The sequence below is a fragment of the Pseudochaenichthys georgianus genome, chromosome 12 (genome assembly GCF_902827115.2).
Source record: "Pseudochaenichthys georgianus chromosome 12, fPseGeo1.2, whole genome shotgun sequence".
Lineage (NCBI taxonomy): Eukaryota > Metazoa > Chordata > Actinopteri > Perciformes > Channichthyidae > Pseudochaenichthys > Pseudochaenichthys georgianus.
In genome coordinates this window covers 13263333-13290135 of record NC_047514.1, presented here as the reverse complement: position 1 = coordinate 13290135, position 26803 = coordinate 13263333, and the positions used below count along the sequence as shown (strand labels likewise).

The 26803-nt window shown below is 44.7% G+C and overlaps 1 protein-coding gene across 2 annotated transcripts in view; it reads right to left on the bottom strand.

The window, feature by feature from the left end:
- Positions 1–24157, bottom strand: part of sppl3 (signal peptide peptidase 3) — a 39185-nt gene extending 15028 nt beyond the window's left edge. The window contains exons 1-6 of one of the 2 annotated variants that reach the window (XM_034095680.2): positions 23608–24157; positions 3120–3197; positions 1647–1732; positions 1399–1518; positions 1117–1195; positions 254–366 (exon numbers count right to left, since the gene is read on the bottom strand). In XM_034095680.2, the coding sequence (XP_033951571.1) occupies positions 254–366; positions 1117–1195; positions 1399–1518; positions 1647–1732; positions 3120–3197; positions 23608–23633 (502 nt within the window). In that variant the 5' untranslated portion in view covers positions 23634–24157. Of the gene's footprint in view, positions 1–253; positions 367–1116; positions 1196–1398; positions 1519–1628; positions 1733–3119; positions 3198–23607 lie in introns of both variants that reach the window. The other variant, XM_034095679.2, reaches the window with a different exon arrangement.
- Between the last annotated feature and the right edge of the window lie 2646 nt (positions 24158–26803).

Below are 26803 nucleotides of genomic sequence, written 5' to 3'. Positions count from 1 at the left end.
GTCAAGCTCCTTCTACCAAAAGAGATGATGGAAATTGATCTTTTGTCTTGAAGATTTAAAAAAAAAAAAGGTACATATTTTTTATTCCCAGAATCACAGTTATCAGCTATGCTAAGAAAACTCCCCACACAGTTAAATACATCTTCTAATGGGCAATGTTTCACAGAATACAACCTGCTGCAGAGCTATTCTGGAAACGGAATTATTGTGAATGGAAACACTGAGACGACAGTCCTGAGAGGGAGAGACGCACCGTCCATGAGGAGCCAGTGTCCAGTCAGTACCCAGATGAGCACCAGGAGAACGGAGAGGGAGAAGGACAGGAGCTCAGCCAGGGTGAAACGCCCACAGCAGCCAAAGGAAATCCTGCAATAAGAAAAATAATTGACACTCTTATCTAGATCGCACAGAACTAAGCTTAGTAAACATAAGAGATGTAGGGAGAGACAGAACATCCGTGGGATTTCTCAGCATCAGAAAATGTGAAACATGCTGGCTAAACAGGCTAATACATTTGAGTGGTATTTCAATACTTGACAAAGAACAAGTAGGACGAGAGAGCATTGACTGGTACGAGTGAGTGTAAACTAATCCAGTAGTTTATAGATAGTTTTGGCTAGCTAAAACTGGTTACACTGTTATTGTTGAAACATCTAAAGTGTTTTTTGTTGTCTACCTAACAGCTTCAAGTGCATTGCCACCTCCTTCAGGACTCGAGGGCTGCTGACCTTAATTTGCATATAGCTAGAGAACAAGTCTAAATGAATCCATCTTAAATCTCAACTGGATTTCATCTCAAAAGCCTGAGACGAATACATGTGCAATATATAGCCTATAGAGGTAGGAGACTGTGAATCTGTAACTAGGAGACGTTCATATTGGTTATCTATAGGTGTGTTTATTGTTGGTGGTTCCTTGTGCTTAAGATGTCCAGACACCTAAAAGCTTTTCAATAGTTTGTTCATAGGGAGATAACATCAATGTTAAACGGCATATAACACTATGTACTAAGCGAATACAGTACATGAGCTTTTTAAATAGTTTTAAGACATAGGAGCATGGAGCAGTTTAAGCGACAACATACATACGGCACCTATACACATGTGATTTCCTTACTTGTTCACTGGGGCGCATGGTTTGGTCACATACTGGCACATTGGCAACAAGAGGAATGCAAATGCAATTGTTGCAAGAACTGAGGAAGAGAACAAAGCACAGCGGTGAACAACAACAAAAAACCACACTGCTCGTTTTATGTCAGTTTAATGCGGCAGTTAATGTTCTTTACAGTTTTAACAATAAACGCAGATAAGAGGCCGGTCTCAGTGTGTAATTACTGAGCCGAAACGTGTAATCCTACCGCTGTGGAGTTTTTGTGTTACGTTGAGGAGCGCTCACCTGCAGTGCAGATGGTAAAGACCACCTGTACTGAGTCAAAGAAGAAGAACATGACTAGCAGAGACACTGAGGCTCCTATGGGCAGGAACAGGGCCTGTGTGGAGTCTATAGTCTGAATACCTGCAAAACAATACACACGAAGAAGTGAGGAGAACTTAAAGATACAACAAATGGTTATACTTTTATTTCCAAATAAATCTTGCGTCGGGGTTTTTTTTTTTTGTCCTTGCCTTGTATGTAACACTCACTGTTTGAGTTGCTGTTATTAAAAGACCCTGGCAAGGGGTTCCCATCTTTATCCTTCTCCTGGTTTTCACAATCCATGTTTAATGACCTGCAGGGGGAAGGGGAGGAAGAGCAGGAGAACGTGTTAGACTCAGTAATCACAATCACAGAAGCAAACGGTGGATATGAGGCTGTGTAGGAGACTTCTGTTCACAATGCACTAGCTGTTATTTATAGACAGATAATAGCTCTGTCAATGGAAGATGACTCAGTTGGTCTTTTCATAAGTTTGGGGGAAAAACAGCCTTTCCTTTATGTTGGGAATAACAGAGTGGACGTAGTCGAGAACATTCGTTCTCATTATAATTGACTTCAATCAGTTACAAATGAATGACGTGTGGTTAAAGTGTTGAAATGATGACTACATTTGGCAGACCTGCAGACACTTAAACCTGAAAAAACGTCCTCACATCGACCAACAAAATATTTTCATTTCCTTGCTGTGGTTCTTTCCTGTTCATCTCAGACAAAAGTGAAATAGTCCTAGAAAAAGTGTATTTTCCTCTATATTGCGACATGTTTTTCCTCCCTACAGGTGAAGGCCTTCATCACAAGACAGTTTGACAAACATAGTTGCTTTGTCACATTAGGAAAATGAAAGAAACCTCTCGCATTGCACGATAAATCTTTAACCTGTTGCGTTATGTAGCAAACAGAATTTCCAGAAAATCTACAAGGGAACCCCAGCTAAGTGTATAAAATCTTTTTTCCAATATCTAGCTTTTAAATGGATGGAAACTAAATGACTGTATATGATTTCATCTCCTGACAGCAGCAGCTGCAGACTGTAATGAGCTCAGCTTGATCTGATCGGTTCAGCCTGAGGATTTAAGCCTGTCAAGCCATTTACTTGATCATAAGACTTATCTAAAAAATGTGTTTTGTTCTAATGCAACTAAAGCAATCCAAAATCCATTAGGTGTTGGTTCTTTCAATGCAGCAAATGCACCAAAATCACATTGTGTGGAATGTTCACCGGGTATCTTGGAGCGGGAAAGAGTCCGACATGGATGCGACGAGTGGTCTTTTACTCACATTAACCAGAACATGTGCATTTTTACTAGATTGAACCCTCAGGAACTGGTTTATGTTCCAAAATGAGAAAATACACCATGACACTTAGAAGCAAAAGCTTTTGTAAACAAAAGGCCTTTTGTTGAGAGTGGCAGTCATAGCAAGAAGCCTGTGACTGAGTTTAAAGCATCAACTGTTATTTTAGAAATCACAATAAACAATAATAAGATGTCTTCAGAGATTGTCATGTTATATTACATGTGTTTTCCCTTGTGTTAAATATGTGTTCATTCTGCAGTGATGCGAGAAGAAATTCAGACTTGATCTGACAGTTTTTTTATCGTATCATGAACTTCTGGAGGTTAGAGGTGTAATAATGCAAACAAGGTGTCTTCTGTAAGTCAGTATTTAGAGACACTCACCTGAAGCTGCCATAAACGATGAGGAGGATGGAGATGAGGAAGGTGGACACCTGGCTGGAGTCAACTAGGGAGTACGCCCTGAAGAGGAGAGAGAGATACAAACAGGAACATGAGTACACGCGTATATGTGGTGATACTGCAAATTACCTTTAGTGTAATTCCAAACATAAAAGTACACAGTGTTTCTGCATCTAAACATGGTCAGTTTCCATAACAACGGCCGTCAAACGGATATTACATCGATTAACGGTAACAACTTGCATTGTTTACTTTTCTACTAAACAAACATTGTCCCTTCCTTAAGTTCTATTTCGTCCCTACTGACCGCCAGAGGCGGTGCTTTAGCACTGGATATGTCCATCGCGCGCATGCGCAGCTCGAGTACCAATAACAACAAAGTCACTTGTGACCGACGTGACACCGGCTACATCAGCCGGTGTCGACAGAGGATCTGTTCCTTTTCATCTTCTCGCTGCGCGAGAGTACCTTGGCTACATTTTTTGTAGCCTACAGCGTTCGTTCGTTCGTTCGGAACATTTGTTAAGGATTCTCTGCAAACAGCTGGCTGCGTGTAGCTTCGCGACTCATCCAGTCGGGGCCGCGGGATTACCCGTCCTCCAGGAGCTGCGGCTGGCTGCGCAGAGACTTCGTTCGGACAGGTTGGTGTCGGCTTGGTTGGCGACGGCAGTGTTTCTACTCCCTCTCCCAGCCTAGTTGTCCTGATTTCTGTCTGTTTGCTGAGTCTTTTGGTGACGGAGGTGTTTTCGCTCCCTCTCCCAGGAGTATTGCTGTGCTTTTGTACTGTTTTGGCCGCGGCGCTGAGCCAAACGTCATTAGCATTGAGCTAAACCTCATTAGCATTGAGCTAAACTTCATTAGCATTGAGCTAAACTTCATTAGCATTGAGCTAAACTTCATTGGCATTGAGCTGTACTGGCTAGTTAGCAGTAGCGGCTGCAGCCACTCGGCGGACGCCGGGTTGAGCACCGGAGTTTCCCGTGCCGTTCTTTTTTCTTTAGCTACAGCTGGCATTCGCCTTTGATTTAACGCTAAAGTTGCCGTGTTTATCCTGTTAAACAAGTAGCTGGTGAAGTCTGTGTTCCCACACCCGCTCCCGGTTACGCTGCATCTGGCGTTCATCTTCAGTTTAACCAGTGAAGGCAGTGTTTGCGCCCCCGCTCCTGGTAGGCGCTAAACGGCCTGGTTTTTTGCGTTAAGCAGGTAGCTGGTGAAGGCTGTGCTCCCGGTTACGCTGCGTCTGGCATTCGTCTGTAAATTAACCAGTGAAGGCAGTGTTCTCGCCCCCGCTCCTGGTAGACGCTAAACTGCCTGGTGTTTTCTGTTAAGCAGGTAGCTGGTGAAGGCTGTGTTCCCGCACCCGCCCCCGGTTATGCTGCATCCGGCATTTGTCTGTAAATTAACCAGTGAAGGCAGTGTTCTCGCCCCCGCTCCTGGTAGACGCTAAACTGCCTTGTGTTTTCTGTTAAGCAGGTAGCTGGTGAAGGCTATGTTCCCGCACCCGCTCCCGGTTACGCTGCATCAGGCATTCGTCTGTAAATTAACCAGTGAAGGCAGTGTTCTCTCCCCCGCTCCTGGTAGACGCTAACTGCCTTGTGTTTTGGTTTAAGCAGGTAGCTGGTGAAGGCTGCGTTCCCGCACCCGCTCCCGCTGCATCTGGCACTCGCCTCGGCTCAGCCAGTGAAGGGCAGGTAGCTGGTGAAGGCTGTGTTCCCACACCCGCTCCCGGCTTCTCTGCATCTGGCTACCAACAGAATGGCTCATTCATGTAGCGCCTGTATGGCTTCTCTCGAGCCCGAGGACGGCCACGACCGTTGCCCCTCTTGCCTCGGCCTCGAGCTTCTAAGGGAAGCTCTCACAGTAGGGGCCTGCATGAACTGTAGCTGCATGCCCCGGGCACTCAGAGTGGCTAGAATCACTGAGGTGGAACGTCTGGCGGCAGCCAACGGACACCTCTCTTGGTCACATCCTCCCCCAGATCAGTTCGACCGTCCCTGGCGACTTGAGGGAGCGATGGCCATGGGTGCACCCCCCAATAAGAGGACTAGGAACAGGCTGTCCTCTAGAGTGGATCAGCTAGCTACCGACATGGACACGATGAAGTCGCTCCTCGGGGCCCTTCAGCCGGGGCCCGGTATAGGGGCTGCTAGCGGGCTGCTAGCGGGCCGCCTGCCCCTCCTTCGGTTGCTGCCCCTCCTTCGGTTGCCGCCCCTCCTTCGGTTGCCGCACCTCTGTACGAGGATGCCTCGTCGCTAGCGGCTTCGGCTAACCTCTTCAATGAAGAGACGGAGGACGAGGTCCCGCTCGAGGAGTTTTCCCTCTCCTCTGCTCAGGGGTCTCTGCAGGACGGGGAGGACGGCTCCATGGCGGCCATCATTCATACAGCCTTGGCGCACCTGCAGATTCCGGTTCCGCAGGCCAACTTGGCTCCGGCTAGTGCCTTCTTCAGGCGTAACCCAGCCCGTGTCCCCCTCACCGTTCCTCCTTCAGAGGAGTACCTGAGGGAGCTCCAGGCATGCTGGAGGGACACCAGGGCCTTTAGCCGCACTGGTTCCGATGCCCGGACCTTGGCTGCCATGCAGGACCCGGCGAGGGCGGGGCTGGGTGGCATGCCACCCATTGAGCCTGCCATCGCCTCCCTGATTCTGGCTCCTGACGAGGCTTTAAGGCCTGAGGTCAGGTGCCCTCAGCCTCAGTGCAGGGTCACGGATGGGCTGCTCTGTAGGGCCTACGACGCAGCGGCACGCATGGGTCGTATCGGGAACTCCCTCTCCCATCTAATGCTGGCCGTCTCCGCCTCGCTGCAGCAGGCTCCGGCCGAGCCTTCTTTGCTGGGCCTCAGCGATGCATCACTGCAGGCCTTTGCCCTAATGACTAGGGAATTGGGACGAGTTATGTCTTTTCTGGTACAGACTCGTCGCCAGGTTTGGCTGGCCCAGTCACCACTGACGGAGACATGTAGGAGGGTCCTACGTAGCGTGCCAGTCGAGCTGTTTGGGTCAGCTGCCCTGGAGACACTGGAGCGCGCTGCCCAAGCGAGGCAGACCAGGCAGCAGCTCTCGGGTCTTCGCAGTCCCGCGGCCGCTCCCGGCAGGCCCAGGGGCCGCTCTAGCAGCCGCGCTCAGCCACCGGCTTACTGGGGTGGTCGGCAGAGTTCCCAGCGGCCCACTCAACCGGCCAATGACTTTCGTGCCCCAGGTCGCCTGGCTTCCAGGCGGCCTCGCGCTTCAGAGCCTTACCGGCGCCCCCCGAGGGGCTCCAGGGGCCGGGGGGCTAGGCCCTGAAGTCCCGGGGCCGGTCGTCGGCTGGTTTTCCCAGCAGCAGCTCAGCTACTGGGCTGCCTGTATTTCCGACCCCTGGGTGGTTTCCACACTAACCCGGGGCTACGAGTTGCAGTTCCGACGCCGGCCCCTAGCCTTCGGCCGGGTCAGAATGACAGTTGTCAAGGACCCGGCGAAGGCCTTAGCGCTAGCCCAAGAGTTGTCCGTCCTCTTGGCCAAAGGCGCAATCGAGCCAGTGGACCCCCTGCGTCAGAGCGGGGGGTTCTACTCGACGTACTTTCTTGTGAGCAAGAAAGTTGGCGGATTCCGTCCAGTTCTGGACCTCAGAGGAATCAACAGATTCCTGAGGGTACTACCCTTCCATATGCTAACCACAGCAGACACCCTTCGTGTTGTCACACAGAAGGAGTGGTTCACAACCGTGGACTTGAGGGACGCCTACTTCCACGTGCCAATTGCATCCCATCACCGGAGGTTCTTGAGGTTCGCCTTTCAGGGTCGACATTATCAGTTTCGGGTGCTTCCCTTTGGTCTCTCCCTCTCCCCAAGGGTGTTCACCAGGGTTGTTGCGGCAGCACTCGCTCCCCTGCAGGCACAGGGCATGAAGGTCCTGCCATACCTGGACGACTGGCTGGTTTGCGCGCCGTCCCGGGCCCAAGGGGCCCAGGATACGGCGCCTGGACCCTGCCTGGACCCTTCCCAGCAGGTCACTTATCTGGGGATGGTCCTAGATTCGGTCACCATGAGGGCCTACTTGACACCTCGTCGTGTGGACGACATTTCCCACCATCTTCGCATCTTCAGACTAGGCAAGAGGGTGCCTTACATACAGTTCCTCCGGCTCTTAGGCAGACTGACAGCTGCCTCAGCCGTCGTGCCCTTGGGCCTGTTGTCACTGCGCCCCATGCAGATGTGGCTGAACAGCCGTCACTTGGACGCCAAGCGGCACAGGCACAAGAGAGTCAGGGTGTCTCAGCGGTGCCTCCACTCTATGTCCCGCTGGAGGGACATAGAGTGGTCCTGAGGGGTGTGCCCATGGGCACCATCCCATCCCGCCGGGAGACTGTCACTGTGGATGCGTGTCTCTCGGGGTGGGGGGCGGTGTGGCAGGGCAGGACTGTGCAGGGTCAGTGGTCTGCCCAGGAAGGTGCACGCCATATCAATGTGCTGGAGCTTCGAGCGGTGTTGCTCGCACTCATGCACTTTTTACCCCAACTGGCGGGCAGGCATGTGCTCGTTCGTTCGGACAACATGTCCGCAGTTGCCCAAATCAACCACCAGGGGGGCGTCAGGTCCGCACAGCTGCTCCGCGTTTCGCAGAGCCTCTTGCCTTGGCGCTCCCCCGCCTCACCAGTCTGCGGGCAGTTTTTCTGCCAGGGGACCTGAATCAGGTCGCAGATTTCCTCTCACGGCGCAAGCCTCCACCGGGGGAGTGGAGGCTTCACCCGGAGGTGGTGGAGATAATTTGGAGCCTCTTCGGCAGGGCCGAGGTGGACCTCTTTGCCTCGGAAGAGTCGAGGCACTGCCCCCTCTGGTTCTCCTGGTCGGAGGTGACCAGCCCATTGGGTCAGGATGCCCTGGCGCACGACTGGCCGGACACTCTCCTGTATGCCTTCCCGCCGTTGCCTCTGATACTTCAGACGCTTCAGAGGGTCCTTACCCAGGGGCACAGGCTCCTTCTAGTCGCCCCCCCGCTGGCCGGGGAGAGTCTGGTTCCCACTGCTACGCAGTCTCTGCGGCAGCCCACCGTGGCGTCTCCCCGACAGGAAGGACCTCCTGTCACAGCTCAAGGGTCAGATCTGGCATCCCGACCCTCGCCGCCTTCAGCTCTGGGTTTGGCCTCTGCAGGGCCCAACCCACTGTTGAGCGGTGTCACGGCATCTGTCAGGGAAACTATCCTGAATGCCAGAGCTCCATCCACTCGGGCACAGTATGAGTGCAAATGGAGGCTCTTCTCCCACTGGTGTGTGAGTAAGGCTGAGAATCCGGGACATTGCTCCGTGGCCACCATTTTAGAGTTTCTGCAGTCCCTTCTGGATAGTGGACGTTCTCACTCCACTTTGAAGGTGTATATGGCTGCTATCTCTGCCCGACATGTCGGAGTCGATGGCGCCACAGGTTGGTGTCCCTCTTTCTAAGAGGGGCTCTACGGCAGCGCCCCCCTAGCACCCCAAGGGCCCCGGCTTGGGACCTGCCCCTAGTGTTGGATGCACTATCATCTCCTCCCTTCGAACCCTTGGCCCAGGTCGGGCTTAAATGGCTGTCCCTGAAGGCAGCATTTCTGCTTGCCATAACCTCAGGGAAGCGAGTCGGAGAGCTTCATGCCCTCTCCGTAAGCAGTACATGCCTGAGGTGGAACTCCGATGGCTCGGGTGTCACCCTCTGGCCGAATGTGGCGTTCTTGCCCAAGGTGCTTCCACTAGCCCACTCCAATCGGCCTATCCAGCTGGCACGCTTTAACATTCCACAGGAGAACGGCACACCTGAGTTGCTGTGCCCTGTGCGCGTATATTGATGCTACGGCCTGTATACGACAGTCAGAGCAGCTCTTCGTTTGCCATGGCGGCACTAGGAAGGGTCGTGCTCTCTCGAAGCAGCGGCTGTCCCACTGGGTGGTGGATACCATCACATGTGCCTATGGGGCCATTGGCCGCCCCCCGCCATCAGGGGCCAGATGCCACTCTACAAGAGGCGTCTCAACATCGTGGGCTGCCCTAAGAGGGGTGCCCCTGGAGACCATCTGCGCCGCGGCGTCATGGGTGTCTTCGGGCACATTCTCCAGGTTCTACCGGGTCAATGTCGCCACTCCTCACCCCCTGGGGGTGGTCTTGTGGCCAAGCTCCGCTGCTTCCAACTAGGTGAGTAAGTGCTTGGATTCTTCATGACATGGTTGGTATAGGTCATCCAGTGCTAAAGCACCGCCTCTGGCGGTCAGTAGGGACGAAATAGAACGATAGTTACGGCTGTAACTACGGTTCTATGAGTCCCGGATGACCGCCAGAGTTTCCTGTCACTCAGAATTCTTGTGTGCTCGCGAGAAGATTCTGGGAACAGATCCTCTGTCGACACCGGCTGATGTAGCCGGTGTCACGTGGGTCACAGGTGACTTTGTTGTTATTGGTACTCGAGCTGCGCATGCGCGCGATGGACATATCCAGTGCTAAAGCACCGCCTCTGGCGGTCATCCGGGACTCATAGAACCGTAGTTACAGCCGTAACTATCGTTTCACATGAACAAAGTAAATGAGGCATTTTGAAAAGACTCTAAGAATACAAGCCCTTGTTAATGTGCTTCCTCCTTTTGTTGGTGCTGCCAGCAGACTGCAATTTGATAATGATGATTATTGTTGTGATTTTTGGAACTTGTCCCCGTTTAGTTTGTGAGCATATTGCTGATACAAGCTGAGGTGAGGGAAAACACATGTGTTGTTGGTCTTCAATGCCCATCTGATGCACTCAGACTTCCTGTCACCCTCCAGATCAATTCAATGTTTCCCAACTTTGTTCTTTAATGTTCAGTAAGTCACTCTAATTATTTATTATTATTAAAGAGGGAAATCTGTCCCTCTGCCATTTCACCCTGCATGAAGCTTCTCCGAGAGAGTGTGAGAGAGAGAGAGAGAGAGAGAGAATATGGCTGTACATCTTTCATTTCAAACAATGCACATAAATGTATTCTATATCACACACCACCAAGCAGACTTTGAAATACAAAACAAATATGTCCGGTTATTAGCTGTTGAGGCTAATATCCCAATAGAGACAGTGAGCCATGAAAGTTCTAGCCTCGGTTTAACTGTGCAGGTATCCCTTTCTCTTTTCTACCTACTTCATATTCAACTCCAACATACACAATATCAGCTCAAAACCATCGTGTCACAGTTGCATGCTGTAGAAAATAAGAAAAAAGGAGTTTGCCAACGGTAATTTCAGTCAATCATTTCAGATGCTGCAATTTGACAATCCCACATCGGTCGGGGACATTTTATCACCACTACTTTGAATCTCTGCAGGCACAGGGGACACATTTCCCCATCCAGCCAAACATACTCCCACAACCAAAATTGATGTGTGTGGATATAATGTATATATATATAAAAAGGGAACTGGACCGACTGTTATCAGTGTAGTCAAATAATAAGACAAGAAGAATTTACAATGCTTTTGCGTGAATGCCTCAAATGATATCCAATACAATGTGAATCCCCGCACAACACGCTGCACAAATGTTGCTGTTAGGACATAAATGTTTTCCCAGAGAACGGTGGGTGCCACAATTACACCAAAACAATTCAAAATAAAAACTGCAAAAAAACTGTTAAAAAACCAACAGTCATACAGTTAGAGAAGGGGTTTATTCTCACAACTGAGGCTGGTCCACACCCAAACATCAATACTTCCTGGTTGTTGCTGCACCCCTCTCTAATTTCTATGGATTAAAGAACACAAAGTTCTCCATAGATCTAGCCTCTTCATTTTGATATCAAAGATGTTTGTCACAGTCAAAGATTTATTTTATCTGCAGACATTCATTAATTGACTCAGTCAAAATTAAATTCTGCAAACATCTTGAACCCTCTTGCAATCTGTACATGTTATTGTGTTTTGTGAGACTGACTAGAAATACTGAAGAGGAGCCGACATAAGCATATGCTCAGCTAGGCTTATGTTAAAAAGAGTATTACACTTTAGATTGAAGATTAGGCATCTTAGTTCGGGTTTGTCAAGACATGATGATCAGGCTTCTAGTTTGCAGACTGGTGTTGTGTCAACGCAGCAAATTGTTCCCATATAAATGATCTGGGGGCTTGACGTAGCGTAGACATTCAACCTTATAATGCAGGCCTTTTTCTGCGGCAAAGACAAGGCTGCCATTGTGAAGGCTGCCTGCAGTTTGGATGTGCAGGTTTGACCCCGACCTGTCTGTCTCCGTCTCTGGGTGAGGTATGTATGTTGAAGTTAAAAAACACAATAAGACTAGTGAGCCCCAATACAATCATCATCATCATCTCAGTCTGCACTAATGCATCATAGTCATACACAGGATTCTATAAGCCATCAGCTGATCCATTTGTCTGACTAATCAGCTCTATTCAACCCAGTGAGGAGGCTGATATCTTTTGAAATTGGTATGAACACTATCATGGGCTGTGTTGGAAACTTTCCAAATCTAGCTACTTCATGCACTATATTTCACACTGCCATTTTAGTTGAGTTTCTGAATTCAATATAATGCACTAAGAAATGTCCCGAAATGAAAATAAAAACCCTATTGTGCGTTTCAATACACCCATGCTACTAGGGGTGTAACGGTATTCGTCCCGTCACGGTTCGGACGTCACGGTTCGGCACATGCAGTCACACGGGGAATACGCCTTTTTTTTTACGAGTGGGAAAAAAGTCTGTCCTTCAGGGCAGCATCCACTACACTATTTATAATCCAGGGGGCGGTATTGCGCCTAAAAGCTGTTTGCCAGCCGCCCTTAAACAACAAATGAAGAACAAGAAGAAACACAACAACAAAACGAACTAAATACAAGAAGAAGAAAAGTTAGTATGGCGATTTCAGATAACACACAGGAGCTAGAACCCACCTGCTTCTTTTAAATCAGCTGTGTGGGAACATTTCGGGTTCCCTGTGGACTACAACAACGATGAAGTGTGCGAGTGGTGGATCCGACGAGGACGGTGTGTCGGCGTTGTTCTACAGCGGTGCGGTATGCTAATGGTAACACACGCCAAACATCCTAAATCATATCAGAAGGGATCACCCAGATTTGCCAATCACCGGAGCCCGGCAAAAGACAACAGCAGTTCAACAGCTGATCCCCGCTGTTTTTAAGAAGCCAATAGACATGAGAGCCGTGAAACCAAAATAAATAACGGAAGCTTTTGGCATATGTTTTTCAACGACTTTGCGCTCTTGAAACGCTTTCTTATTATTTATGATGCAAGACATTCTTTTTAGTTTTACAGCTTGATGAAACCTTTTTGTTTGACATCAGCCATTATAGATAATATGGCCATCTGAGTGTGTGTGGTACTGTTTATGGTTTGTTTTTAACTGTTTAATACAGTTAATTATTCAAAATGTCAGAGTTCCTTATTTTGAGACTGAAACTTGCACTACTGTTCAAAAATAAATAACAACAAACCTGGAATTATGCATTTGGGACTTTTTTTTTTTTTTTTTGCTTGTTCTTGTTGTACCGAACCGTACCGAACCGTGACCTCCAAACCGAGTTACGAACCGAACCGTGACTTCTGTGAACCGTTACACCCTTACATGCTACCATACTATTTAGTATGCAAGACAAATATTGTTTAAATACATAGAATTACACGTGCAGTATGCCAAACATACCAATATGTCCTACTGCATTAAGGTGCAATTTGTAGTATGAGCACCAGCATCACTTTCTTGCTATTCTGAACCACAATCCATAGCAAGCACAGCGGATATATGAGTGAGAGGGTCAAAGTTTGAGGCTCAATGTTATGAAGAAATATCCCAATTGTATGCATACAATTGTGTGCAACAGTATATTCTTTGTAAGTGCAGCTGCAGTACATACTTAAAGGAAAGAGAAAGTATACAACTGGGTACGCAGACATAGGGTCCAAGGTCTGTACAACATGTTTGCTTACAATCCCATAATGCAATACGTCACATTTTAGTTACACAAAACTGCACTTGTCTTGCATATATGTTAGACATTATGTTACTGCAATACATTAATGCCAAAGATATGTTTGAGGTAGTTAATACAAAGTCCCACGATCACATTTGTCCTCCACAGTTTATTATTCAAGTGTATATGTCACACTGTATAAAGGGTAAGGTATACTTAGCAGATATTTTTAACTCTTATAACCGTAGTGGCCTCAAAAAGTAGAGATGTCCCGATCCGATCACGTGATCGGGGATCGGAGCCGATCACGTGATTTTCAAAAGATCGGGAGAAAAAAAAAAATCGGGGATCGGGATTTTTTTTTTTTTTATAAAATATTTTTTTTTTATTTAATGTTACAAAACAAAAATTACCATGTTCACGTCTTAAAGTCATCCTGAGGACTTAGTTTTGGTTTAAAATTACACAACATCATGTATGTGTTGCTTTCTTTGGGCTTGTTTTCAGACCTGGTTGCTTATTTCTCTGAAATCTGGCAACAGAGTGGGCGCAGTGTCTAATAGTAGCAGTAAGCTAACGAGAGGCTACGTTCAGCTGGTGACTCGGGAGTCGGGACAGAGAAAATGTCAGGAGTTTGGAAGTATTATAAAATTGAAAGCGAAGGCAGTGTAACAGCCAGATGCAATGTTTGCAAGGCGGAGGTTCCGCGTGGTGGAAAGAACAGAGCTACGTTCAACACGACCAATCTAATACGCTACCTGAGAAACAAACACCAACAACAACACGGCGAGTACACAGCGGCCACTCAGGTAACGGCACTGAAACAACCAACACTTTCAGAGACTTTTAAAAGGAAAGAGAAACTGCCCCAGAACAGTGAAAAGGCCAAACAAATAACTAGATAGCTGAATTCATCGCATTGGATGACCAGCCGTTATCTGTTACCTTTTTTTTTTCTTAATGCATTGCATAAAGATCGGATCGGCAAAAATCGGTATCGGCAAATTGTCAAAATCAAATGATCGGAAGCAAAAAAAGGTGATCGGGACATCCCTATCAAAAAGTCAGCATTGTGTGGGCTATATTAACCACTCTCAAGAGTGTGCAAAGTGGGCAGAAAGCCTTACAAGTCATGATGACAGATGCTCCATACAGGAAAACCACATAAGTTGACCCCCGGCAACACTGTCATAACGACACATAACAGGATCTTTGTTTCACTACAAATTACTGTTCTTCAAAAATAACCAGAGTTGAACCAGCATCTGTAACAGTTTCTTTTATTTTTCCAACTACTACACTTTCCTAAGTTTCCTTTGTATCAGAGTTTGATTTAGTGAGCTCTGGGTCATCTTTTTTTTAAAGCAAACATTTCGCACAGTCTAAAATTATAGCAATTAATCCTTACTTGATGAAACAACAAACTGTGAATATAAATGTAATACCTTCAACAATCAAATAGCAGACCCTAGCTATGAAACTTTAACATAGAGGATAAACAATTCAATGCTCTAAAATGTAGCTCATGAGTTAGCGGTTTGCTCAGAAAAGGTCATTCCATTTGGATAATATTGGCTAGCAATGTAAGTTCTAAATTCTAATAAGTATACATAGCAGTGTTTCCCCTAGGTTTACAGAGAGAGGAGCTGTGGATTAGTGTTATTGATTCATGTTTAATTTAATGTTTCAGTGTTTCTTAGGGTCAAAAACACTAACCTCACAACTTAAAATGAAAGCATTTAGTTTATTTAATAAAAGAGCACATGTTCAATGTGAAAAGTGACAGTAGTTATAGATTATTTGCAATTTGGTGCTATATATATATTAAAAAAAATAAAAATGAATAAACACCTTGAATTTCAGGGGGGTGCGTGGGGCGCACCAAGACAGTGGTAGGGGAAACACTGCATAGTATATACTAGGGTTGCCAGAAACTGACCATGATCAAAATCGATTATTCGGCAGCCCTGGCGAATAATAATCGATCTTTTGAGTATCGCAAGGCTGCATTACTAGCTTTCTTCCAAGAGACAAAAGCCCTTGCATAAAAAAATTCTGTGCTGCAAATCATTTCTCATTCTGGTGGCATGTGACGCAGGAATTCGCTGTTTCTTTGTGATGCGGATGGGAGGAAATAAGGCACAATCTCCTGTCTTTTTCATTCATTGAGTAGAACAGAAATAACGAAAGGGTTTCTAAAGTGGGAGGAGGGGACTTGTAGTTTACTGTGGAAACAGAACACTGGGACAATACTGCATCTTTACAGATTTGTCCAAATACAAATAGGCCAGTATACTTGGCCCCGAATGTAGGTCACAACCAATGTGACACAAAATGACAATGTTTCTATTTTTGGCTTTTAAACCAAACAGGTTAAATGTCTTGCCAACAGTTTGGGCTCAAGCATTAAGAAAGTGATTAAGAAACTGACCTTGTTCTTCTACACGCAAACACAAATGATGTCACTGCCTCACTGTCAACACAGCGGGCAGATAGAAGGCTAGTCTAATCAACCACGGCCCTAATTCATATTCTAGTACCGAACTGGTTCGTCTGAAATCTGCGCACAGAAGCCTGTAGAACATGGGTGGGATAGATGAATGGAACATTTAAAAAAAAAAAAAATACAATCCCGGACTGTTGAGGGCTGGATGGCCGCCCAAAGTGCCATAAGACGTCCTTGTTCACTGACAGACTAGGTTTTCAATAACACAATTCCAATACGGTCCTCCATCGAGCCCAGTTGCATGCATGACTTGACCACTAAGGCCCAGGTCACCAGACCACAATGAAGACTTTTAGAGATGCTGCCATGTGAGGTCTCAATAACTAAAATAATATCTAACTCAGGTCTCACCAGATTATACACATGGAGATAAATGACACAAACTGAAAAGATTGGGAGCCCCTGACATTAACAGTACATTAACTTTACGCTCAATATCATTCACTTCAGCTTGCAGTAGCCACTGGCTGGATTTGCTGCTGGACCTTGAATTGGGAATTAACATTTATCTGCCTCCACTTTCTCATTCAATTATGGATGTAGTGGGAACAACAATTGTATCTGTGATCAACGGTGACCTCTTTGCCTCCAAGAAAATAAGCACACCTCTCATGCGTAGCTTCTGCGTGTATTTAAGGCCCTTCCCTGGTTTTATTTCCCTGTTTGAAAGAGAGTTGATGAGGAGTCAGCGTTAGGGATGTCCCGATCACCTTTTTTTGCTCCCGATCCGATTCCGATCATTTGATTTTGACAATCTGCCGATACCGATTTTTCCCGATCCGATCTGTATGCAATGCATTAAGAGAAAAAAAAGGTAACAGATAACGGCTGGTCATCCAACGCGATGCATTCAGCTATCTTGGCTGTTATTTTGTTGGCCTTTTCACTGTTCTGGGGCAGTTTCTCTTTCCTTTTAAAAGTCTCTGAAAGTGTTGGTTGTTTCAGTGCCGTTACCTGAGTGGCCGCTGTGTACTCGTCGTGTTGTTGTTGGTGGTTTCTCAGGTAGCGTATTAGATTGGTCGTGTTGAACGTAGCTCTGTTCTTTCCACCACGCGGAACCTCCGCCTTGCAAACATTGCATCTGGCTGTTACTGCCTTCGCTTTCAATTTTATAATACTTCCAAACTCCTGACATTGTCTCTGTCCCGACTCCCGAGTCACCAGCTGAACGTAGCCTCTCGTTAGCTTACTGCTACTATTAGACACTAAGCCCACTCTGTTGCCAGATTTGAGAGAAATAAGCAACCAGGTCTATGAAAACAAGCCCAAAAGAAGCAACACATACATGATGTTGTGTAATTTTTAGGGATGCACGATAATTATCGGTCCGATATTAGGAATTATGACGTCATCCCGATAAACCCGATACCAGTATTAATAGCCCCGATAATATACAATATATTTTTTGGGTACAAAAAAAAGAAAAAAATACTGCGGTGTGGGTGGATTGGGATGAGGGGCGCTTGTTTTTCCACTCGGCTCCTCCCGTTTTGCCAGTACTGTGGTATTAGTGGTTTAGGAAGAGGGGAGTTCTTCACAAATCCAGCGCTCCCTAATACTTCGAACCTGATCAGTCACCTGAAACATCGCCATCGCTACGATGGTGTGTTAAAAGCGTACGAAGACAATAATACAATACAGTGTGTGTGTGTGTGTGTGTGCGCGCGCACATATTGGAGCTATGTGCAACTCAAAGCATATGCTCGAACCGGAGCTGCAATCATGTTCATGTATCCGTGCTGAGTGTGCTGACTTCTCCTACAATGTCCCGCTGTCTGCTTCCTGCATAAAGTCAAGTGCTCGGCGCAGTTGTGGCGAAATGTCGCTCCTCTGTTTTCATTTCAACAGCTCCTTATATCCGTTAGTGCAGCTAGCTAGCACCAGATGCTAACAACAACAATGCACGTAAGGTCTCGCTCGCTCGGGCCACACATACACACCAGGGTTTCCGCTAGGATTTTTTCTCGCAGGTCAAATGTCCGGGCAGAATTCATTTTACCGGACTAATTTGAAACTTACCGGTCATATTTCAATAATAATAATAATAGTTGTGTAGCAGAGTTTCCGTTAGCAGGTAATTACCGGACTATGAGCAGATATGCTTCAGTTTAAAACTCAGTTCACGGGCTCATTTTTATATTGCTTCAGTTTATAATCGTAACAGATCGAAAAATTCAGATTCATTTTTCAATAAATGATTCCACAAACAACAAACATAATTATTACATTCAAACAAACTACTTGTAGTAGATAACGTACATTATTCAGAAGTTTACATCAACTTTGAATAATAACACGGGAGAAACGGATCCTCTCTTTCCCCCTCTCCCTCCCTCTCTCTCCTGACAGCCGGTCAGTTTCTCATGCAGCTCCTGCAGCCCGCTAAACAGAGGGCGGGGCTTCAGGTGATTATGCAGAGCTGCGTGTCTCGGTCAGACTCAGCAGCTGATCTGATCTCTCTCTCTCTCGCGTCCGGTTACACTTCACTCGCGTTTATGTCCATATCGATCAGATCCAGCTCTCCTGATCGGCCTTTATAGAGAGCACCGATCAAACTATTAAGAGTGAATATCGGCCGATAATGACCGGCAGCCAATCGATCGGAGCCTCCCTAATTATTACCAGACATTTTGACCGTCAGATTTTGAATTTACCGGTTTTTTATAAATTTTACCAGCTAAAAACCGGTAATTACCGGCTAACGGAAACCCTGATACACACACCCTCCCGGTCCTCCAGATGGCCAGTCGGTGCCTGCCGGTGAGCGTGGAAGTGTGGTCTGCCACAAGCGGGCGGCAGGAGCGGGGCTGTCAGCATCAGCTTGTAGATGGTATTTTAAACTCGATGCGCTCTGAAACTACGGGGCGGCCAAGGAAAAAAAATACACATGCTTTAAAATAATTAGTGGCGTAATTTTTTTTTTTTATTATCGGTCTTGAGAAGCAGAAAGTTATCGGTATCAAAAACCCAATATCGTGCATCCCTAGTAATTGTAAACCAAAACTAAGGCCTCAGGATGACTTTAAGACGTGAACATGGTCATTTTTGTTTTGTAACATTAAATAAAATAAATAAAAATATATAAATAAAAAAAAATTCTTTACATGTAAAAAGGGATGTAAAAGCGAATATGTGAGGTGTCTTGCTGTCATTTGTCTTCTGTAGTGTAACACAGATGCTTAGAAAGGATATCACTAGATATTACTGTTAATGAGGTGAATCGACTTATTTTAAATGTGAAGTCAATTTCAATATCTCCTACTTTTTTAACTCTGAACGTCTACTTGATCGGTACATTTATAGAAAGGCCAAGTTTAAATTAGATTTCACGATGGATAGTCTTGATATTGGGATTAAGGAATTAGATCTTAGTAACCATCAAATTAATTAACAAAAAAGGAAAAGGAAATATACATTATTTAGACCTGCAACCATTGCCATCCAAAACAAGCCATAGTATGTGTGAAAACACTACATTACAAATCAGCATAATGTGTGTCTTTCAGTTTGATTGATGTGGTTAGTGGCTGCCCTGTTTATACTGAATATTATACCTGGCTGTGCGGGCAGAGTGGGTTGACTGACTAACTGCGAGAGCTCGGTCATGACACCAGAATGTTTTTGTTCACTCATGTGATAACATCACTAAGTCCTGTTATTCATATGCTTAACAATGCGTTCAACTGAGACGCTAAACCAAGCAAATGCACACAATTGGGCAAAAATAGCTACTGCAAAATATAAGGATGCAATTTAAAAAGGGTCGCATTTTTATTTTGTCAATACTTGATCGACCAGCGATAGCAAATAATGGTAAAATGTGGTGGTTTCTTACTAAGGATTTTTATTTTATTTTTTTTTAAATCAGACTTTCACAAGATGGCACAAACAGGTTAATTGACTCATTGAGGTTTCTCAGATACAAAGAGAAATGTATATATAGAAAATTAAATAGCATATGGGTATACGGCCAACCAGGTTGGTCTGCTCTAACCTAATGAGTGATTGTATATGATGTGTGTCTTTCAGGAAGCACTACTTTCACAATTTCACCTAAAATGGGATGGTTTTAAAGTTCTAACCTACACAGCATGCAATTGACAAGCTGCAAAACCTAAAAAAAAGTGAAGCTAAGAGAAAAAAACCTAATTACAAATGGATAACCCAGTGTTATGTAACAAAGCTATCTATTGATTAGCATTGAACTGAACTAGCGCCATGACAGTTAAAAGGGGCAACAAAACACTACTTGGCAGCTTTCAAACAAAACTGTACATTAGCCAGTTGATCACCACAACGCTGAGCAGGGCTTGCCGTGGTTTACCTATACAATGCTGCCAAGCCCAGCATCCAAACCAAATGTCTGCAAACAAAGTAATTAGCCGACTGTGTAGTCTAACATTTGCTTTGATCAAATACCACAAAAACTATTTATAACAATAAACAATATTTAAGACTCTGATTGTTTGCATTGGTGCTTTCAAGCGTCATATGGCTAAAGATGTGAGGGCAGAGTAACAAAAGCAGACAAAACTGTCGGATTAAAATGTCAAAAGACTGGATGAGGTTTTAAAAGCACTATGCACATTTAAATATAATAAATAAGTGATTTGATGTAGTCGTCACACAGTTAACTAAAAATGCATTAATATTTCTCAACCACAATTACGCCAAATGAAATGAAGGGTTTTTAACTCCTGTATAAAGATGGATATGATGGCGATGTAATTTGTACATTTTTCATTCCGATTTACAGCCTCCAAAGTCTTATATGTTCATACTCGTTTACAACCGAATGTCTGTGAAACCAATGTAAGGACATAAATAAAAAAGCAATAGCTTGTGTCAGTGGTGTAATATTGTAGATGATGGTATGTTTATGTGCAGTGCAAACAAATTGCTGATTCATTTTAAATCAGTGACTGTCTTAGTCTTTGCATAATGCAGTGGTAAAAATGTGACTTATGATTTGTGGTTCTAACGGTACGTCCACACAGCAGCTTTAGATGAATCTTCCACCGCTTCCAACGCTTCTCTGCACATTGACTTTGAATGGGGATGACGTCACTTTGCCTCGCTTTTCGCTGAACTGCATTGTGGGGGAGCGAAGCGAAGATTTCCAGGATTTCCAGGATTCAAAAGTTGAGCAATGTTCAACTTTTGAAGCTGAGCTGGAAGCGTCAGCCAATCAAATCACGTTTATGCAAATCTGACAGTAGAAGTGCTAGCCAAAATCAAACCGCGTGTAAGCAGGGAGAACCAGACCGCAGTTCATTTCCTCATATTCCAAATGAGAAATTACGGTAGCAAATCACCCGGTTCTTTACGACCAGAACCAGAGTTGGGTGTAACGCGTTACTGTAATACTATTACTTTTGTCGGTAACAGAGTAGTGTAACGCGCTACTTTTATAATTCAGTAATCACACTACAGTTACTAACATTGCCCCGGCCGACACGCGTTACATCGTTACTTACTAAAGTCAGTCATAATCAAACCTCAACAAACACCTGCAAAGAACACATGCTAAGGTGAAGCTAACGCACAGCTATTTGTTGTTTGTTTATATCACGTAGTCTGTTCTTCTTCTCTGTTTTCCGGTTGTTGCCTGTTTTGAATGACGAATACACACTACCGCCGCCTGCTGGTAAGGAGAGTTATTGCCACTCACGCATGCGCAGTTCGTACGTGCTCGGCTGAAGTCTTTGCGGTGTCTGGCTCCAGTGCAACACATGGCCAACACGCAGGAGAACACGCCGACGCAACAGCGTGAGCAGAGATAGACTGCGCAAAATATACAGATAGCAGGAGACAGAGGACAGCCACGGTCAGATAGGAAAACATTCAGGATCTGGATCAGTCTTATGCGACAATGGAAACTGAAGTAAAGAGAACATTTGAAACGTGAGCAGTCTGCGTGATCTGCCTGCAGGGAGGGGCGGGCCGGCCCTGCGAGTAAAGTAACGAGTAAAGTAACGAGTTACTTTAAACTGGAGGAACCAGGCATGGAGGGAGGTGGCAGAGACAGTGGGTGAAATCCCGGGGATTTTTTGCTTTGTATGTCGGGGGCGGGAGATTCATGTGATTGGTTGTTGGTCGCGTTGCTCGCAAAAAATCCCCAAGCTTTCAGACACGCCCAGCTCCACGATTTTCGAAAAGCTGCTGTGTGGCCGTACCGTAAAGCCAAATTTGTTCAGCTTTAGTATAGTTGAAGCTTCAGCTGTGTTGCCACCTTTACTCATTATTCATCTCTGAATAATCTTCACTGACATTTAGGCAAGTCTCACACTAAAGATTGTCACTGTCCTAATAGTGTAGTAAGAGTAAACATTATACTATTTCCTGTGCATTTCCTCTCAACTTTATCTTAATGCAATTTGCCATCACTTTTGTTAACCTAAGGTTAATTATCTAAAATCATAAGCCTCGCAGTCCACCATTGGACAGTCTTGAAAGTTGCAGTGCATTTTGGGAAGGTAAAATATGTCGAGAAAGCTCACAATTTATTGTCAGGAATTCTTGTTTGTAGTACATATTCAGGTATTTCTTGCTTACAATATAAGCCTGCAAAATGTTTCCAATTTACAAAGGATGTCACATTGCATTCACTGATAAAACTACTGCTGTTTTATTAAATGATAAAAACTGATAGTTACAATGGATGTCATAACAATTCCCCAAAACCTCAGTGAATGTCTTGAGTATTGTTAAAGGTCCATCTTATCTTAGAATTTAGGTTAAATAAAATATAAAAGGCCGTCAATACTAACAGTTAAAACATGTAAAATATCTGTGTTAATGACAAAACGTTGGCATATTATAACATCAAAAGAGAAATGTTTTAGTGGTTGAACACTTTGGATGTATGACAGGATGTTTATCAAAACTACAATGACACAAAGCTCCTACACATTTGTCCAAATATAGTAGAAAAAAACTTTGGTTAAGCCGTCTCAAACCGATACTAATCAAGTCAAACAATGGATGGGAAAAGAATAACGACTGAAATTCCAAAAATGATTCACAAAACAATGATATAAATGCGAGTTTTACAAAGCCAAGCATCCACACACAGCTTTTCTGTGGAGCTCTACCCATAAGCGAACGTAGGTCTGCTGTTGGAGAGTTTTTGGTTTTGAATTCGTACATAAGAAGATGCTGCATTTAAAATAATCATGACACATTCAACCCGTGTTGTCGGGATCAAACAAGCATAATTTGGCCTACATTAATTAGCTAGGCCTCAATAAAAAGTCAGGTCATATTCATTCAGGGGGGCAACGCATTTCGGTGATCATCTCTTTAATCTATTCTCCACCATTCACTACAATTCAACTGTAACGATAACCTGGCTACAATTGTGTATATCTCACAATTCTGCAGACATGTTTTGTTACAACCTATCGTATTCGGCAGTGTCAATCTCAAACTGGCATTTTTGGACATGACTGCGATGCCAGTTAGCTAGCTTAGCTCTACGGCAGAACCTTTGTTATTGTGTGTGTGCAGCGGGTCGACGACGGCCAGCAAGCCATCTAATAAGCTAACAGTCATTTGGTGACACGGTTAACGTTTAATCATCAGCTTGACACTGTCATGCAACGTTCTGCTTATTGTGAAACATTACGATTTACAGAAAGCTAGCGCTGTATAATTGAGCGAACGAGCCATTCACCAACTGGCTAACCAATGAGCTTATCAAGCCGTTAGGCAGGCAGCTAGCTCGCTCACAATAGCACCATTGGAATAGAGCGATGCTGGGTTAGCATAGCGTCAGCTGGTGGAGCTGATTAGCCGCTGCTAGCTAACCAGCCTGTTCAGGTTAGCTGTTAGCAATATATAAGCTGCAAGAGAAAAAAATAGATGACATTTGCGCTCTAGACGGTGATACATGCACCTGAATGCATTTATGTGAAGAGCCACGTACTTCCGTGAATTGTCAGAAATATAATTCATTGGTTTAGTGACCTATATGATTCGGGCTTAGCTGTAGCATCTGCTAACGTAAGGTAGCCACTGCTAATCGGTAGCGCGATGCTGTGCGCACTCACCAGGATGTGTAGCCCTGCTCCGCCATATCGCCGAAAACAGTGGGGTCCGCGACTGTGGCTAACACAGATTCAGGTCCCGGTGACAACCCGATGGGACCTCGGAGAGGTTTTCTGCTTATCCTTCACAATCCAACGTCCTAGCAGTTCCTTTTAGGTGACAACATAATGATACATCCCGGCGACAGCTAGTAGTCACCAGCTGAATATCTTGCAATTGAAATGGGAATGATGGTTTGCTATCGTTAGGTGGACAAGACAAAGCACCCCGAGAAAAAAAACACTGATGTTATTTTCGTCAGTCTCGCTTAATGTCCTGCCGTCACCCCAGCCGAGAAGGCTCGGTTTCCAACGATGCTACACCCACTATATCCATATTCAGCACGATGTATCCAGGTTAATTTCGGATATTCCTCAAGTCTGCACCCCTAGCTGCTGTTATGGAAGACGTTCAGCTTTGTTTTCTATGGCGAGGAGTCACGGGAACGCGCAAAATCGCCCTGCCGTAGAGCTTTACAAGTAGGACGTGCACTGAGACGCTTGCAATGGTTTCCCTTCAGCTGGCAGCATTGCAGCCTATCATATGCACCTTCAACTGGAGTCGTTACGTCGATTTAAAATGTAATTTATGGTTATACATATCTAATTCATTGCAGAATAATGTGACATAATTGCGAAAGATGATTTTTCATTACTGACAACATACTGAAGAACACACATCCCCGCGGTACTAGACTCATTTTAATAACTATAAAGATAAAAAATGGGTTACAAAACCAACATTTTGTGAACAAATTGCGAGTTAATACAAAGGGTTATACAAATAGCATCTGGGATACATGTGCTTTAGATCTTTTATATTAATTAGCAAAGAAAGGGTAGCCTAAATGGTTTACAAAATAATCGGGTACAGTTTATTTTAATCAGTTCAGCTCCAGAATCTAAAAGGCCCCTGGTCAAAAGACACATACATTAGGATGTTATATATGTAAGACCATAAGAATACAAATACACATTATTAGGGAATTTGGTGTATTACATTAGCCATTGCAATAAAAAAACATATTATGCTCTCCTACATTTCCTTTTCTATGTTTTAATTGACAAATACATGTTATGGCGCCCCCTTAGGTTGATCAACGTAAATACAAATGAATAGTCAAATGGTGGCTTTCATTCCCCTCTGTTTGCTAAAAATGAACTATGTTTCACTTAGGTTTTTGCAGATGATTAATGGAAAGGCAAACAAGCACTGCAGTGCTGCCATTAGTCAGTGTAGAGCCCTCATTAGTCTAGAATTTGCAATTGGCAATGATTGCAGAAATTCCTAGAGCAGGACACAGTTTTCTGTTGGACTTTTGTTAGGTCAGACTGTTGTTGAATGTTCATAATCAACTTACTTGGGTGTTTAACAATGACACTATTTGTTATCTGGACATTTTTGTTCTGATCCCTGTTGTTCAGTGACATTAACAAAACAATTATGGACTTTGTTTTGCTGTGAAACCATCCATGTGAACCCAATGTTCCTCTTATTGAAAGTCAACAAGTAACACAGCTGCAGGCATAGCCTTGCATAGTTTGTGATGTTCATGTACTCATTACGTTTAAATCACATAAAGGTGCAGGAAAACATTATCTTCCTTCCAACTTCATGATCTGAGTCTTATACTCTGAATCAAGACCAGTGAAATGAAATCATCATTCTTGAAGATAGACAACTTTTCTATAAAGGGCATAGCTCGAGATAGTGTCTTATAGATAAAGATGCCATCGGGGGTTTGGAAAGGGGTCAACGGGATTCCCTTTATCCAAAGAGTATGGGGATTACCAATGTCTGCAAAGAGCTGCTTTCTTACAGATTATGTACAATCTGTTCTCAGCAACAGAATCCCATATTCACAAGACAGAGGAAGAGCATTAACCGACAGGTTTATACATTCAGGAGCAAATAAGGTCTCTACGCAGCATCCTGCAGACATTGTGACTCAAGACTCATGCTAACTGAATTGTATTTAGTACCTATTACTACCCCAAACACCGGTTTAATGTTCAGGTTTAAATATGTTGTTCAATTGATACAAACTATATAACAGGACCACTAAATTACGTAATCTAGTGCCGACGGTCCTTTGTGATAATCCATGTAGATTGTCATAGAACAACTGGTCTCTGTTTAGTGTATATTACATTACATTGCATTTAGCTGACGCTTTTATCCAAAGCGACTTACAATAAGTGCGTTCGACCAACAAAATACAAACTTGAAGAAAACAGAATCATATAAGTACATCAGGCTTCCTAGAGCAAAAACATTTCAAGTGCTACTCAACTGGCTTTAGATAAGCCAGCCCTTTATTAGTATATAAGTGCTTTGTTAATAGTTCTATCGCTCGAAGTGGAGTCGAAAGAGATGAGTTTTCAGTCTGCGCCGGAAGATGTGTAAGCTATCTGCTGTCCTGATGTCAATGGGGAGCTCATTCCACCATTTTGGAGCCAGGATAGCAAACCCACGTGTTTTTGCTGATGGGAACTTGGGTCCCCTACGCAGCGATGGTGCAGTGTATATTATTCAAGTCTTTATTTACATTTTAAGGTAGTCACTCATTTAACGTACAAAGAGAGGCATTTCAAAAAGGCAGGAAGGGAGTATTAGAAGCAGCCAAGCAGGACTATTTACGTACAGGCAGCTACACATTGGAGACTACTGATGTAAAAATGTAGATAAGATTACACCAGCAGGCTCACTGTTGTGTGATAAGTACACTCAACAATAGCATGGAGGAGTAGCCCTCAATATGTAAATATACAAGCTACCCATTGTTAGGGAAATAATTGTCCTAGACTCCTTGATATGATGTGCATGACCAACCCTGACGTCTGCTATCTCCTTTAAGGAGATAGGCTGCTTCAGCCATAATGTTGTTGTTCCCATTCTATTACCGGGCAATAGGTCACAGATGGTTTATTGTTGTGGGTACACTGGGACACTTCCTTCTCTGTGTTTGTGGACTCCAAGGTGTGAAATCTTCGAGGCCATAGGTGTCAGACGCAAGTGTTCCCAACTGTTTAGGCTATCTTCTCAAATATGTTGATTACTCTCTGTGAAACCAGTTAAATGGGCTAACGAGAGAGAGGCGCTCCAGAATTGACGTGGCAACTCTCCCGTGCAGTCAGACCGTGGCTGCTGTGACTTGTG